Source organism: Zingiber officinale, chromosome 10A (assembly GCF_018446385.1).
Source record: "Zingiber officinale cultivar Zhangliang chromosome 10A, Zo_v1.1, whole genome shotgun sequence".
Taxonomy (NCBI): Eukaryota; Viridiplantae; Streptophyta; class Magnoliopsida; order Zingiberales; family Zingiberaceae; genus Zingiber; species Zingiber officinale.
In genome coordinates this window covers 72,055,174-72,072,535 of record NC_056004.1, presented here as the reverse complement: position 1 = coordinate 72,072,535, position 17,362 = coordinate 72,055,174, and the positions used below count along the sequence as shown (strand labels likewise).

At 44.7% G+C, this 17,362-nt stretch overlaps 1 protein-coding gene across 1 annotated transcript; it reads right to left on the bottom strand.

The window, feature by feature from the left end:
* Window positions 1-15,089: 15,089 nt before the first annotated feature.
* Window positions 15,090-16,940, bottom strand: LOC122026701. The gene has a single exon (XM_042585429.1). The coding sequence runs from the start codon at window positions 16,938-16,940 to the stop codon at window positions 15,090-15,092; it is 1,851 nt and encodes a 616-aa protein (XP_042441363.1).
* Window positions 16,941-17,362: the final 422 nt, after the last annotated feature.

Below are 17,362 nucleotides of genomic sequence, written 5' to 3'. Positions count from 1 at the left end.
GATCTACAGATCTCCCTCCGTAGGGAACTAGAAGAACTATGGCAAGCGATAAAATGTAGGACTCGAGCGGAAGTGGCTCTGAAGATGAAAGCACAGGCTGACTTTCACGCTCAACTCCACCATATCCTCTACTTGAAACTAAAGCATGAGGATGAGGTGTCTTCCCTGAAGGAAGAGAATCGAATACAAGGTGCCACCATTGACCAACTACGGGCCACCATTGACCATGTTCAGAGAGAGCTGGCTCAAGCGAGAACTCATCTAGCAGGAGCACACTGAATGTCTGAGTCCGATAGTAATTGAGGCTGGTGTTGTATGCTCTTTTTTCGAATGAGATAAAATATGCTTTCTGTTCTATGGCTGCATTTCTTTACTGCATTTCTTTATTCTCGTGTACGTCCTTTATGTCCTGTCGCCTGGGATACCCTGTCTGCGTAATTGCTTTAGTAGTTGTCTGGGGTATGGTGCCTGCGTAATTGCTTCAGTGGTTGCCTGGGGTACGGTGCCTGCGTAATTGCTTTAGTGGTTGCCTGGGGTACGGTGCCTGTGTAATTGCTTTAGTGGTTGCCTGGGATACGGTGCCTACGTAATTACTTTAGTGGTTGCCTGGGGTACGGTGCCTACGTAATTACTTTAGTGGTTGCCTGGGGTACGGTGCCTGCGTCATTGCTTTAGTGGTTGCCTGGGGTGCTTGGGGTACGGTGCCTGCGTAATTGCTTTAGTGGTTGCCTGGGGTACGGTGCCTGCGTAATTGCTTTTTCTTAAGTACTCAATCTCCTCTTTAAAAAGACCTCCAGACACTCCCTTCTCGTATCTTTCTTTTCCCCTGCTTTCTTCCTGCTTTTCATCCCTATGCCTTCTCCCGGTTTCTCCTTGGCACAATGCATTCGCCCTCTTCCGACGAGGTTGATCAGCCATCCCCCCAAGTGCGGCTAAATCAACTCACCCTACAACTTGCAGAGAAGGAGCACGAACTAAAAAAATATGTCCACTACAACAAAAACTGCAAACGACAACGGATATTATCCATTGTCGTAGGGTCAAAAACCCGTTGTAACTGAGGGTGTTGTTGAATGTATTGCCCTACGATAACGGTTTTGAATCCGTTATCTTTGTAGACATTTAACAACGGTTTTTATCCGTTGTTGTATATATGCTCCAAATTTGGCTACGAAGGATACGACAACGTTTTAAAACCGTTGTGGTAGCTAATTTCAACAATAGAAATAAACCGTTGTAGTAGACTCTTTTCACAACATATATAAACTGTTATGGTAGATAATATTTACTCGTTTTGCTTTTTTTTACAATAGTTTTAATATATTTTACAACGGATAAAACCGTTGTCTTTTATCACTTTTTTTTTAAAAAAAATTCGTTGTGGTTTACATAGTTTTTACAACATTTTTAACTGTTGTCTTTAATGTTCATTAATACCAAACAACCAATCTTATTTTACTATAAGCAAACCACCAATACAAAACTAAATATTTACTACATTAAATCCAAAATAAACATCCATATATAAGTAGCTGCACATATACAAAAATATACAAAATGAGTTGTTACTCATCAAAATACACATGTTTTCCATTACTGTTCTCCATATACATTAAATCACATGTTTTCCATTTGTTGTTCTCCATATGACTTTTAATTTACAAATTAGCAAGGCAAGCTACATCCTAACAAAGCTCACTTCTTGCATCAAAAAAACTCAAGCCTCACGAATTGCCCGACCTGCAAAAGAAAAATTCAACAAAACTTATAAAATTCTAGAATTCCAGATTATAGTCTACATGACAACATGAATTCCTGGAAAACAAGCAATACAAGGAAACAAGCCATTTTATACTCGAAGTTGCATGTTTGAGGTGGTTATAGTCAAAATTACTATAAATATGACTACCAATGAATAAGAGCAACTAAAAAACTACTTTCATCCCGTTAGGGAAAAAACAGACAATTGTAAATTTTCCTCCTTCTCTTACGTTTTCAACTAATGACTGGTTTAAAGAGGATTTTTTGCAACTTTATCAAGTTTTACATTGACTCAAATTTATGACTACCCTTGAACATAATCTTAGAGTATCTATTTGTACATGTTGCAGAACTGTTAGCCACTGCTAGAAGAAATGGAGAAACTCTTCCAACTAATGTACTCCATGTGACTTAAGGAGCCTTATCGAAATATGGTTCTAATAATAAAAAAAAAATCCTCTCTCAATCAGCTGCATTCATGAGTAAACATTGGAAGAGGAATATCAAGGCTATGTCTGAAAGGAAAAGAACTATGGTATTCACAAAATATAATTTAACCGTCAGTCATTGCATAATGCAGAAACAACTAAATAAGTGTCATGTAACATCAAACGTTAGAATAAGGTATTGGGCAAAGGTATGTGTATAATTTATTTCATGGAACATCAAATGTAGAAACAGAGTTTTTTTTTCCTTCAACCAAACATTTAAAAAAAATAAAAATTATCAAAGCATGATATAACTGCCCAAATCTGCGTTGGATATAGATACTTGGATAATGACACTCAAACAGTGACACTAAGAGTGAACAATCACTAATCCTATTGAACACATGTACAATTTGTAAAAATAGCCATGTCAGAGATTGCAATCATACTCATGTTGAACACTATATCAAGTCCAAGTAACATAGACATGGAACAGTTGTAGCACTGACACCATATTCAGCCACACAAGCATTTTCATACTAGAGATTTGAATGAACATTAGTTATCAAATTTCGTAAACAGTAAGCAGTAGAGTACTAGCCTTGTATGTTAAACTTGTTGAATGTACAATATCTCATAAAAAAGTTTACCTTTAATGCTATCACAATAATCACATCCAGAGAGAATGCACAAATCAATAAACTGATCCATAGTGAGTCTTAGCTCTTCAAGAACCTGAAAAATAAGGATGTGAATAAATACAGTAATTCAATTAGCAATAAGTAGAATAAATATACCTTTGAAACTTCAAATTCCATCACAGAGATTTTTTTGGAACTAGAATCCATTAAATGACAGAGAAACCTTGGTGCCCCAAAAGTTAAAGTATCCATGTCTTTTGAGGCAACCGCAAATACCTAGAGATTGATAACAAAGAAATATATTTAGGATATTAAAGTTAAAAAAACAAAACAAAATGTGTTACATTGCATCATTTTATCTTGTCACTTTTGCAAAGAGCTACGCATTGAGCTTCTGCTTCACAGGGTGCCTTTAGATCACAAAGATGAGTTTAGCTTCTAAAACAAGAGATACAATACTTGTATATTAAGCAATTGCATGCAGCTTTAGGAAATGTTTGTAAGAGAAAGCAAAACTGTGACATTGTTAGTTCGAATTCTTGTAGCAAGGATAAAGAATTCAATAAGTGAAAGTGGACTAGTTTACCTCAATAGTAGGCACACCCATTAATCTTAAGAGACTTTTACAATCTTCATTATGTTGCTTGGTTACATGTGAAAAAACTCTATAGTTAGGAATATGTCATTTTCGCTAAATATGATTACTCTTAATTATCGATTCACATTAATAAAATTTGTTTTAGCTTGCTACAAATTATTAATAATCATCTAACGAGTCTAAATCCTTCATGGCTACTTGGCGTCAATAGGGGAACAAGAAAAACAAAAAAACTAGTTCTTCTGCTCCATTAGTTAAGGAACACCCTTGATTTCCTATGCTCTGGATGTTGATACAACAACCTACAAAGAAAGAAAAACAAGCATCATCAAGAATAATATATCGAAAAAAACCCTTAAAATATTCTATGAGAACAGTTTCTATGTATCTTTATGAAGGTCTTAACCAAAAGACAGTTTGATCATATCAGTATCACTCAGCATTAATGACAGAATTTATGGACGTTGAAGTGAAGGACAAGTTGCCAAATAGATATTGATGAATTTTTTCCACATTCAACTGTTTCATTGATGAAATCAAATAAAAAAGAATAAAAAGCAAATATTAGGATCCAAGAAAGATATAAACAAGATAATTTAGAAGCTCTTCCAATATAAATTATATATACATGCTGATCGTATGTATGTATGAACTAGTAATATCAACTACAATTTTTTTTTCCATTTTCAACAAACAATTCTATCTAAACAATTTAAGCACATAAAGTGAAAAGAATAGTATGAAACGTTTGAGACAATATCTCTTGTAGTTCACAGTATTTTTCTAAGCCTGAACAAAGATTTACAGCTTGCCAATTACTGATTTGTGACATGATCTGGCTGCTATAAATTGAAAAAGATAGTTGAACAATAATGCAAAATGACGAGCATTTGCAATAGCTTGAATATTTCCAATGGGGTAAGCATGAACTTAAATATCTACATGCTTTCATTCATCAGAAAAAGGAGAAGAATATACACATAGGTTTGCGTATGATCAGTAAGTAAATATGTGCACAAAATCATCTCCATGATTTCCTATGGAGTAGAATCGAACAATGGCAAGGAGGGAATCAAATCAGAAATTTCTTTTTAAAGTAAATGTTAGACAAAAACCAAAAATAACAGAAAATAAGAACAAGAGATGATGAGACATCCAAATAACAAAAAAAAAAAGCGAACCCTAAAAAATCATTTCCCCCCTTTGTTGACATTGAGGAATACCTATACATGAAGGTGTCGCGTCTGGGGCCGAGGTGGCGCTTGTAGAGGCCGCAAGCCAACAAAAAGGGTGCGGTCTCCGTCACTGCGAAGTTGCTGGAGATCCTCTGTCGCCCTCGTCCTCCGACGCCACTGCCTGGTGGAGCCACTCCGCCAGAGTGGTATTCGGCCTCGATCCAGTTGGCACTCACAAGCTCTCCTCCGACGAGGACCTTCCGCGGAGCTCCTGGAGGAGGCGGCTGCTGCTCTGGCTGTCACCAAATGTCTTAGGTTTTGCGGGGGAGTTTGTGATAGGGTTTTGCATTAGCGGAGGGGGATTCTTGTTGACACCATATTGGAGGAAGATCCAGTAGAGGCGGACGGTTGGTCGATAGGATGGTGTGAAGAGATTGTATGAGGAGAGGGAAAGAAAAATGGCTAGGGTTGAACGCGAAGGGGAAGACACGACGCCGAAAAGATATTCAGAGAGAGGGAAAGCAAAAACTGTGCGCGAGGGGAAAAAAAGACCAAAGTCAAATACAACGGTTTTATCAAAACTGTTGTTGTAACCCCTAAAAATGCGGATAAATACAACGATTTATAAAACCGTTGTAAAAAGTGTTGTCGTTTTAAAAAGAAGTCTCTCAATGACAACAGTTTTCACAAAACCGTTGTCTTTTATATTTAATGGGGAGTTCAAAGACAACGGTTTTGGCAAAAATCGTTGTCTTTGAGCAAATACGCAACGCTTTCTCTTAAAACCGTTGTCGTAGGGGTGTTGTCTTTTAACATTTTTGTTGTAGTGGTCCATGGATCGAGATAGTCAAGTTGCTCCCTGGCGGGACGCAGACGCCTTGTATCGCCTTGCTAAATCTCGCGTTCACGCTGAAAAGGCGATGAAAGAGAAATACCAGTCTGACCTGCAACGCCAAGTTAGCCTCCAGGAGCGTCTGCAGCGAGAGCATGAGACCGAACTATCCCTCCTCCATGCATGCCTTAATGACAAACAAGACACCATCTCTCGGCAATAGACAATCATCAAATCCCTCCAAGCGGAGCTGGCCCAAGCTTTAAATACCCCAGCGACTTTTGACCCTCAGGATGTTCCTTCCAGTGGCAGTGCCTACATCCCTTAACTAACCCCTGTAGCTCCTGGCTGGGCTTTAGTTGTCTCAGTGACTCCTGCCCGGGCTCTAGTTGTCTCAGTGGCTCCTGTCCGGGCTCTAGTTGTCTCAGTCTAATTGTCTCAGTGGCTCCTGACTTGTAGGACCTTCCGTCCTGTAGGACGTTCTTTCTTGTAGGACGTTCCTTCCTGTGGTAGCGCCTGTATCCCTTACTTATCTTATGTAATTCATAAACAGTAATTCAGCTATTGAGCTCGTATAATGGGTACTGGCTTTGTAATGAATGTTTTGTACGCTCACTGAACTATGTTGCTGTACTTGCCTGTAAGCTGTTGTACTTGCCTGTAACCCTGAGATTTATTAGTTAGAGAGGCTCATCCTCCTGGGCAGTTCATCCCACCCGATTCCATTTGCCCATTTGGTCTGTTGTGAGAATTAATTTGCTGCTTGACCTATAAATTTGATATTACTGCTATTTTCGTACCTAGCAAATATTCTTATAAACCAGCTTATGCTTATGAGATAAGAATTTTATCATGAATTATCTTTACGAACTTAGATAGTCATACCAGTATAATACTTGAAAATTAGTACTGTAATGAACGTGCGAACCTGATTTTCCAGTTAATATTGTTTCTCTGTTGCAGATAACCTCCCATATTTGGTAAAAACTCATCCCATATTTGCATGAGTATAAGCGAGTTATATGAAGTGACTGACATGTGATCATATCCAGTGATCAACTTTGATCAACCTGATTTGGAATGAGACATGCCATGGGATTGACATTCTCATTGGAGTGGGCACGAAATTGGGAATGGGCGGTCGTTGGAGCTCGCCTGCTTACGCAATAGTGCGGAAGTGAGCAGCTCGGTCGTTAGGCGTGAGCAAAGCTCACTTGCAACACCTACGGAATAGCGACCGAGCCGGCCGGTGGGTCGGTGGCTCACTTATAACTTGGGCATGAAGTGCGGAATAACCCGGCCAAGGAGCAGCCTCGGTGGATTGAAGGCTCACTTATAACTTACACCTTGGGGCAAAGTGGAACTCTTCGGCAAGGTAAGCTCGGTCGTTGGTGATGAGGCGGAGCTCACTTATAACCCACTGAGCGAGATGCAGAATGGCCGAGCAGGCTCGGTGGGTGGGCGTGAGATGAAACTCACTTATATAGCGGCGGCAAGTCTCGAAGCTCGCTGCGTGCAGGCCCCGCTCACTGTAACTTAACACACTGCAAGAGAACGTTCGTAGCGAGTGCAGCCGCCTCAGGTGTCACGTTGGTGGAGCTACTTATATATGCCTTGGGGCAAGGCCCATTGCGGAATTAGACGGACTTCATGGAGAGGAGCTTTATATACTTGCGCACCTTGGTCATCAAGAGGGAAGGAATAACTCGGATCAAGGCGTGAGCGGCGCGCAGGCTCACTTATAACTTACCATGGGAGAGTCCTGCGGACCTTTCTCGGTGGGGTGAGCAACCCCTAGTGGCCTGCTTGAGGCATCGAGTGCGGTGCTCGACAAGCCTGGCGGTATCGTCACGTGCGCTCACTTATAGCTGCTTTTGGGGCGAAATAACCAATCGGTGCCCATACGACTGCAGTGCCGATAGCAAGGTCACGGTAACACTTGTGTCTCGAGCCGAAGTGGCGGCTACGCGTCGCATATAACACCGGGCGAAGAGTGGGAAGCCAACCGATACCGGTTGAGAGCAGCTCACTATAACTTGGGGAGAGCTCACTTATAATACGCAAAGAGTGGAATAAGCGAAGACCGCCCGAGGAGCTCGAGCTCAGTCCAGAGAATACACCGGACAACCAGACATGCATCCACCCGGGTCTAACTTCGATCCCGGATAGTAGTTTGTGCGCACAATTTCGAGATGGACACGATGCATAGGTTGCCGAACGGGGCCGAACTCCAGGCCACTCCAGAGGTTCTGGTGATATCTGCGGGGACCGACCCTAATCCGGAGGTCGATTTAGTGCTGCTTCTTCGCTTCCACTTCGCCTGTCATCAAGAAACATATTATTAGTGGTGTTGAGGGGATATCCATATTAACACTTTACTTAGCCTTGACCTTCCTGTGTTTGAATTCCTTTTCCGCTACTTTTCTTTCACGGTTCCCCAGAAAAGCGTGTTGTAAGCATTTCCGTACGCTTGCTTCATATCATGATTTCCTTATCACGTCCATCATTAATACGGCTCCTCAGAGGTTGACACCTGTCCTCTACCTTTTTTGCTTATGCAGAGTGACGCTGCCCACACCACTCCTTTTTGTACACGCTTTCCCATAAGAGTATGTTCTTCGACGATCGGACGGTTTTAAGCGCTTCCCCCAAAAAGATACTCTTCTTTTCGATATTCCCTAGGAACACTCCCTTTATAAACCCTAAAGGTCGTCCGCAGTCATTACCTTGCGCGTTTTGACTGCTCGCTTCCTGTCGCTTCGACTTCACCGGCGTCCGCTCCTTTCCTCTTCTAAGCTCCTCCGTCTAGCGTTCTTCTCCTCTTCGACTAATCTCATCCTCAACCCCTTTTACCCTGATAATGGCTGATGGTAAGACCACTCTTTGGTATTCCTGCTTCATTTCAGATATGGATGACCACGACCTATCAGTGATTCGCTCGGACCTGCATCTTGATGACGCTTATGAACTCCGAGTTCCCACACCGCAAGAGCATCCTGCTAGCCCTCCGGAAGGTTTCGTGACCATTTTTAGAGACCAGATTTTAGGAGGTCTTCGTTTTCCCATCCATCCATTCATTTCTTCCCTGAGCGAATACTTTGGCGTTTGCATTTCTCAGCTTGCTCCTAACTTCTTTAGGGTAGTTTGCGACACCATTATTCTCTATCGTGTATATGAGCTTCCCTTGACCGTTCATCTTTTTCACCACTTTTATTCCTTCAAACGCTCGGAGCCGGGCGTATTCATGGTACAAGCTAGGCCCGGCTACAAGTTCTTCTACGACATGCCTTCTTCCAACAAAGGGTGGAAATCTCATTTTTTCTTTGTTAGACTACCCCAGCTGTTACACACCAGTACCAGCCTGCTTGTATCCCTGCCTCCGAAGCACTCCAAGGCATACTTGTTAACTTTTCTGTGTTGTTATTGGAAGACTTTCTATATTTATTTGGGCTCAGCCCTATTCAGCAGGACATCGGGGCTCCGTTTGGTAAGACCCCGTTTTCCTTTCATCTATTATTCGCTAACTGAGGTATCTTTCTTCTTTATCGTAGAGGCTGCCATGTACCGAGCCTACTCATCCGATGTTAAGCGCCGGTCCTCCTCTTATTTGAAAAATCTAGGTGAGGAGCTTAGACGGGGTGTAGCAGATTCCTCCCGATCTGCTCCTTTTGCTTCGCAACCTACTCCTTCTGTTCCACCAACCATTCTGCCAGCGATGACTCAGGAAGTAACTTTCACAGCGCTTCCCCTGGAGGTGGTTCCCGCGGAAGGCCCAGTTGCCATAGAACAGGCTGAGAAAAAGAGTGACTCCAGCTATACAAGCGTCACCCCCACCTATCCTTTCCAGCCGCCGCTCTTCTGCTGCTCATCGTCCTTTAGAAATCCCAGCTGCATCTCCTGTCCGGGAGAGCACTATGGGGCCTGAGGTTTCGGTCGTGTCGCCCCGCATATCAGTCCTGGCTCCTGGTCGAGATATAGCTCATGGGCAAGCTTCTTCGCAAGCGCCAGCCTCTTCTCCCGGTCAGCCACCTTTACCCTTAGCGAACCAGCCGGGGAGCTCTGACACTTCGTCTGCCTCCTTTCCCTTGGATGTTCCTGCGTCTACTTCTAGATCCCGGAGGAAAACTTGCAAGAAATATTCCTTTACTGATTTTTGGCGCGTGCCTTCCTCCACAGGCTCAGGGGTCGGCGTAGAAACTACTGATGGGGCTCCCCCCCTTACTGCTCTGATCGAGCTAGAGGGCGATTTAGCGGCCTCCTGGTGCGCTGGCAATCACAAATTTTGGAAGAGTGCTCCGTTGGGAGGGCTAGATCAAACAGCTTGTCATATGGTTGCTGTAAATCTCTCTACCTTTATGTTCCTCTGCTGCAATCTTTTATAACCTTTCTGTTTATATCCGAGACAGGCCTGCTCCACTTGACTCCTCGCGATCCGCTCAACCCAACTCCTGGAGATCTGGCACACTATCTTCACTTAATTGGAGAGTCTGCTGAATCGGCCCGCGATATTTCTCACTCAGCTTTTGATAAGATAAAGGCCTTGGAAATAGCTTTGCAGACAAGTGAGTCGGAGTTGGCCTCCGAGGCAGAAAAACGCCAAGAGCTAGAGGCTGAGATAGAGAAGAAGGATGCTCAATTGGCTTGCTTGCAAGAAACCCAGGAGAGTCTTCAAAAGACCCTGGCAGAAGTCCAAGGCCAACTGGCTTCTAGCGCCGACCAGGAGAAGGCTCTTCAGAGCCAGTGGGAGACCAGCCAGGCGACTCTTAAAGCTGTACAAGCCAACCTTCTGAAAATTCAAGAGGATGTCTCCCAAGGTCAAGAAGCCCTGACGCAAGCCCGCGCTGACACGGAAAAAGCAGAGACCAAGCTGGCCGATTATCTAGCAGGTGAAGTGGGTCAGCTGAGGGCTTATAGGCAAGCATATGTTACCTCCCCCTTCTTCATGAAGAAAATGGGAGATTTAATGAACTTCATGGTATGCTGCGACGTGGGCAGAGGAGCTCGTCAAATGCTGGAACAAAATATGATTCTAGCTGTCCCTTCAGAAGATTTTTTAGATATAGGTCGCATCATGGATGAGATTCCTGATGGGTCCTTCCCCTCTTTTAAGGATGATGATGACCTCTTCCTTTTGCCTAAGCCTCCGGCTGACCCTGCTCCCTGCCCGCCTGAACCTCCGGCGGACCCTACTATTGATGACTCGGCTCCCGCAGACAACCCTCCCTAGAATGGCACCATGTATTGCATGACTTGATGTAAAATTGTAATTAACCAACTTTACTTCTATCTCAGCGTCCTTTTAGACTTATCTTTCTTTTGGCATGCTTGTGCTTCTAATGATATGCTTTTTGGCATTCTTGTGCTTCTAATGATATACTTTAGTAGCGGGCCCTTGACTTTTATCATAGTAATCGGCTGCTATTGTGTTGATCTACTATTGTTGATAATCGATCCTTCTCCTGTTCATGCTTCGGCCCTTTGTTTTAAGTCTCACTTACCCCTGGTCAGGGATCCTTCTAATTTCCCGACCTGCTTCGTTACCTTCCCCCACTGATTCTACCTTATTCTTGCTTCTCAATTTTTCCTTAGCCTCTTTTGCAGGTCGGTCTAAGTTTAAAGACCGAGACATTAAAAATTCTGTATAGGCCAAGATCCGTCCGGCTCCAGCTCCAGGTCTATGTTGAGGCCGACCAGGAAATTAAATGTAGACCAGGACCCCTCATTATTCAGGTCTGTTAAAATACAGGTCATTATTTAAAAGATAAGCCAGCTCGGGGAAGCGCGATTACTTTTTCGAGTACACGGTATCTTTTCCTGAGGTCCGCCTCTTCGTACTTCGTGCCAGTACTTTTCCAAGTATGCCCGTAGGCATTATTTTCGAGGCTGATCCTACGGCTATCGTTGCTCCCGCCCATTATTTTGCGTCGACGGCTAATAATCGGACTAAAATACCCCTTGTCTAGGCGCCTATAAATATTCTCCTCACTTTCGACTTGCAATGTTTAACGTCCTTTTCTTCTGCCTTTCACTTGCATCCTTCCTGCTCCTTCTACTTTCGACTCAATCTTTTCGTCTGCCTTTCGCTTAATCCTACCTCTTTTCGTTTCCGCTTCTCATGGCGTCCCCTTCTTTCTCTTCTTTGGCGTCGATACTTTACCCCGGCTCTTCCTCTTTCGATGAATGTGCAAGAGATGAGTTACGTTTCACTTATGAGGTCGAAGATGATGTGCAAGTGATCATCCCAACTGGAATACATCAATTCTTCAATCCCCCTATTAGCTCCTGCACCTTTTTTAGAGAACAATTCGTGGCCGGCCTTCGTCTTCCTATCCATCCTTTCTTTACCGACATAGGCCTCTATTTCCAGATTCCTCTGGGGCAACTGACACCCAATTCCATAAGAATCCTTTGTGGCTTTGTAGTTCTGTGTGAAGTGTGCGAAATATCCTGGTCCACCTACTTATTTCATTGCTTCTTCACCCTACGGCGCCAAGAGGAAGGCACATTTCGTTTTCAGCCCCGTCTCCGAACTAATTTTTTCTCATCCTTACCACCTTCCGACCCGAGCTGGAGGGACCAATTTTTCTTCATTGCCTTTCCCCGCGACATGGGGTGGCCCCTGTGATGGCAACAGCTACTTCCCTCCTCTCCCTAGCTGGGCGAATTTCATCTTGACGCTTCTTATCTAGAAGCCTCGTCTCGCCTGGCCGGTTGGCGCATTAACTTAATGCGTCTACTATCTGAGGAATTGTTGTCTTACTTTCGCCTGAGCAATCTGACCCAGGAGACTCCTCGCTCCCTGGGTAAGCTTTTCTTTCTGTTCTGTCATCACTGTATGAATATTTTATTTCTTCTAGGAAAATAATTTCACACTTTACCTGGTGCAGCTGAAGTCCTGACCTATGCTTCAGAAGTTCATCCCCTTCCTCTAAGCGACATGGAGATAATGAGATGAGGGCGAGTTATCCTGGAGAGAAGAGCACTTCCCCACTCATCTTCGACCTCAATCGGTGGGGCTTCATCTACCAATCCTCCGTTCAGACCCGCTCGGCGAGGGTCTTCTGCTACCCGACCTTCTTTACAGGCCCCTCCTACTCGCTCTCGGACTGCTTATGCTCCTCGATCGACCACTCCCGCTCGCCCCCGGGCTACTCGTCTACCTCAGCCAGCTACTCCCATTCGCCCTCGGGCTCCCGCTTGTCCCCGGGCCCCACGTACGGCCCGACCTACTCCCTCAACACCGCTACCCTCGGTTAGTCCTCCTCGAGCCCCTTACATCCCCGGTCAAGGCCTTGGTGGAAGGCCTATGGGCCTTGGCGGAAGAACAGGTAATGTCTCTCTTGCCAGTCCTGCTTTTAGAGAGGCTTCTCAGGCGGCTCGCAGGGCTCGTGCCACAAATGAACGCCTGAGCCAAAATGCCCCAACTCCCTCTAGACGCAGGGCTCGGTTATCCTCCAATGATTCTGACTCTGACGACCAGCCGTTATCTCAAAGACGTCGACGCCGAGCCCCTTGCCCGATGTCCGACCCAGGCCCATCATCTATCCCTTCTCCTCCTCCAAATGCAGCTGCCTCTCCTACATCCCCTCAGGCCACTTCACCTTCAATTCTGAGCCATGCAGCTGATCCCCCTACATCATCCAATAATCAGGCCGAGCACCCATTGGCTCACCCTGCCACCTCACCGAACACTCAGGACGATGAAGCTGGCCCCTCAGAACGACCTTCCACTATCCCGTCTGCCATGCCTCATCAAGGGCCTTCCTTAACTCCTTCTGGTACAACCGCCGAGCCTTCAGCTCCTCCAGGCTCAGTCGCGGGTCCCTCCGGACCCCCTCCGCTTATTTATCATAATTATTGCACTACTCTTCCTTCTGAGGAGCAATTATGGTCTCAATCAGATGTTCCCACCAGCTCCCTCAAGATAAAAGGTCGTCTGGCCACCTTATGGGAAGAAAGCCTACAGAATATGAATTCCTTGTCTTCCCCAGCTCAAATGGACCAATTCGCAGAATTATATATCAAGGTAACCTTTAAAAACTTCCCAACTATTGTTTTTCCCGCTCTTATCATATACTTCTTGTATGTCCCAGGCATGTGCTGAATCTCTGATAGTGAACCATTCCTTCCATGCTACTCATTATCAAAATAAGATGCTGCACGACCAGGTTGCTGAACTGGAATTGCAGCTGAATGATCTTGCCCAGGCTAGTCATGCTCTGAGGGCCGAAATAAGAGATTTAACCAAAAAGAAGAATAGTCTGGAAGTGTCCCTGGCCCGAACCAACCACGAATTTAAAGATCTCCAGGAAAAGCAAAGTCAGGCTGATAATGTACACCAATAAAATATGAATCAGCAGGCTTCAGAACATCAAAGAGCTATGGACCAGTTAGCTCAAAAGTTGCGTGCTGCCGAGGCTCTGGTGCAGGATCAAGAACAAAAGTTGAAATCGCAGGAGGCCCTTTTGAAATCCCAAGAGACCCAATTGACTTCCCAAGCAACAGAATTGGCCACTGCCAGAAAGGAACTAGCTCAGGCTAGGGCCTCCACAGAGGGCGTGTCAACAGCTCTGGCACTTTACAGAGAAGGGGAGAACGATCGCTGCTTGCAAAACCGTGTCATGTATCTGCGTTCTCCAGAATTTTGCGCACATGTGGGACATCATTTTTCCACATCTGCTATCTACGGGGCGGGCGGGGCTCTGCGACAACTTCACGAGCAGGACTATTTAAGGTCCCTTCCGCCTCCTGAATTCTTAGACCATGATCGGATCATCAAAGAGATACCGGATGAGATATTTGCTCCTTTCGAATGACATTTTTTGACTTTTTGTACATAATGATTCGAGAATTGCTTGTAAACTACTTTGTTGTTTCTTTGTTTACCTTCCAATGCTTGTTTTGAATTGCTTAGCTTTGTCATAGTCTTACATATAATCTGCTTTCACATTTCTCGCTTTCTCCGATCTACCTTTCCCCGGTCTGCTAACCCAATCTGTGAGATGTCACAGCTCGGCTTATCACTCGATCGACACTTCTTGGCCTATCTCTTCAAATTCGATAAGGTCATTGGTAATTAGCGCTCCAGGGCCGATCTAGCTTCTTGCCTCGTTCATCTTGTAAATAATAGGTTCCGGAGGCTAACTTTTTAATGACTTTATAAGGTCCATCCCATTGTGGTGCTAGCTTAGTCACGTCTCCTACTGGCTTGATTTGCTTCCAGACTAGATCTCCTTCTCCAAAGAATCGAGGAATTACTCTTCTGTTGTAATTTTGTCTCATTCTTTGTCGATAAGCCTCCAGTCGAGCCACCGTTTGGTCGCGGGTCTCGCTAATAAGATCCAGCTCAGCTAGCCGTCGCTCCGTATTTCTTTCATCGTATAGTGTCCTTCTGACCGAAGGTACTCCAATTTCTATAGGTACCACTGCCTCATTGCCATAAACTAAGTGAAATAGCGTTAGACCTGTGCTTTCCCGAGGTGTTGTCCGATAGGCCCACAGAATGCTTGGCAGCTCTTCCACCCAATTGCCTCCGACATGATCTAGCTTGACCTTCAAACCTCGAACTATTTCTCTGTTAATTACCTCAGTTTGACCATTGCTTTGAGGATAAGCTACTGAAGTGAAAGCTTGCGTTATATCAAATCCCTTGCACTAGGCCTGTATTCTTTGTCCTTGAAATTGCCTTCCATTGTCAAACACCAGCTTATGAGGAATACCAAATCTACAAAGGATGTTCTTCCACAAGAATTGAATGACAGCATCTTCCGTAATCTGGGCCAGAGCTTCTACTTCTACCCATTTAGAAGAATAGTCCAAAGCCACCAATAAGAAGCGTCTCTGACCTGGTGCCATCGGAAATGGTCCCACGATATCCATGCCCCATTGATCAAAAGGGCAGGACACTATGGACGTTCTCAACAGGGCCGTAGGTCGATGTGTCAGGTTTTGATGCTTCTGGCAGGACAAGCATGTGCTCACCAACTTGTGGGCATCCCTCTGTAAAGTAGGCAAGAAATACCCGGCCAAAATCACCTTGCGAGATAATGTTCGACCGCCTACATGATTGCCACAGCATCCCAGATGTATTTCTCGCAAGGCCTGGTCAGCTTCTTCCATACTCAAGCATTTAAGTAAGGGTCGCGAGAAGGACCTTTTGTAGAGCTGGTCCCCAATCATGATATAAGCATGAGCCTGCCTCCTTATCAATCGAGATTCTTCGGGATCTGTAGGTAAGATACCTTGCCGGAGATAACTGATCACGGGTGCCCGCCAATCAATAGTTGCTTCTGCATTGTTTTGCAAATATATCTGGGCTATCAGAAAGGTTTGTGCCGTTGATCGATCCAGTACCCAAGTAGTTAAGGAACTGGCCATCTTTGCTAATTCATCTGCTCGTTCATTCTCCGACCTGGGTATCTTTGTTACAGTGACCTCTACAAATTCTGCCTTCATCTTCTCATAAGCTTCCCGATACATTTGCAATTTATCACAATTTATAACAAAGTTGCCTGTAACCTGTTGAGTTACCAACTGTGAATCTGAATAGATGATTACCCGAGCTGCCCCGACATGCTGGGCTACTTGCAGTCCAGCCAACAAAGCCTCGTTCTCTGCTTCATTGTTCGTGGCTCGAAAATTTAATCGCACTGCCACCTGGAGTATATCCCCTTGAGGAGATATTACTAAGACCCCGACCCCGCTTCCATGATGATTAGCAGACCCATCTACATAGATCTTCCACATTTCTTCAGGGCTGGTTTGATGTACCTCTGTTAAGAAATCTGCCAAGGCTTGTGCCTTAATAGCGGTGCGAGGCTGATACTGTATGTCATATTCTCCTAACTCTGTGGCCCATTTGATAAGCCGACCTGCAACTTCTACGTTGGTCAGTGCTCTTCCCATGGTATTGTTGGTTAAGACTGTGATTGGATGCGATAAAAAGTAAGGTCGTAACCGCCTAGCCATAAGAACCAATCCGTAAACCAACTTCTCGAGTGTCGTGTATCGGGACTCGGCTCCCTTCAATAAATGGCTGAAGAAATACACTGGTCGTTGTACATTGTCATGTTCTTTAACGAGCACTGCCCCCACAGCCTCAGGGGTGGCTAACAAGTAAACCCATAAGGGTTCTCCTACAACTGGCTTAAAAAGAGAGGGGAGAGTCTCCAGATACTTCTTCAGCTCTTCAAAAGTTTTAGTGCATTCTTCATCCCACTGGAACTTGGAGGCCTTCCTTAGCACCTTGAAAAAAGGAGCGGCCCGGTCCGCAGATCTGGAAATGAATCTTGACAGGGCTGTTATTCTGCCGACCAGCTTCTGGGTTTCTTTTAAATTCTGAGGAGGATGCATCTCCTTGAGCACTTGAACTTTTTCAGGATTGGCCTCTATTCCTCGCTCAGTCACCAGGTAACCCAAGAATTTTTCTCCTTTAACCTCGAATAAGCATTTTAAGGGATTGAGTTTCATCCCATACTGTCGAAGAGTTTTGCATGTTTCCTCCATATCTTTGATCAAGTTTTCGGCCAGCGGGGATTTGATGAGTATGTCGTCCACATAGACCTCCACATTTCGCCCGATCTGCTCCCGGAAGATTTTATCCATCATTCGTTGGTATGTGGCTCCTGCGTTCCTGAGGCCAAAGGGCATGATAGTATAACAGAAAGTACCGTCAGCCATAATAAAACTAACCTTCTCTTGATCTTCTCGGGCTAGAGGTATCTGATGATACCCCTGATAGGCATCCAGCATACATATTCTTTCGCATCCGGCTGTGGAATCTACCATTTGATCAATCCGGTGCAGATGATAGCAGTCTTTAGGGCTGGCCCGGTTGAGGTCCTGGAAGTCTATACATACTCTCCACTTGTTGTTGGGCTTCTTTACCAAGACTACATTGGAGAGCCAGGATGGGAACTGAACCTCCC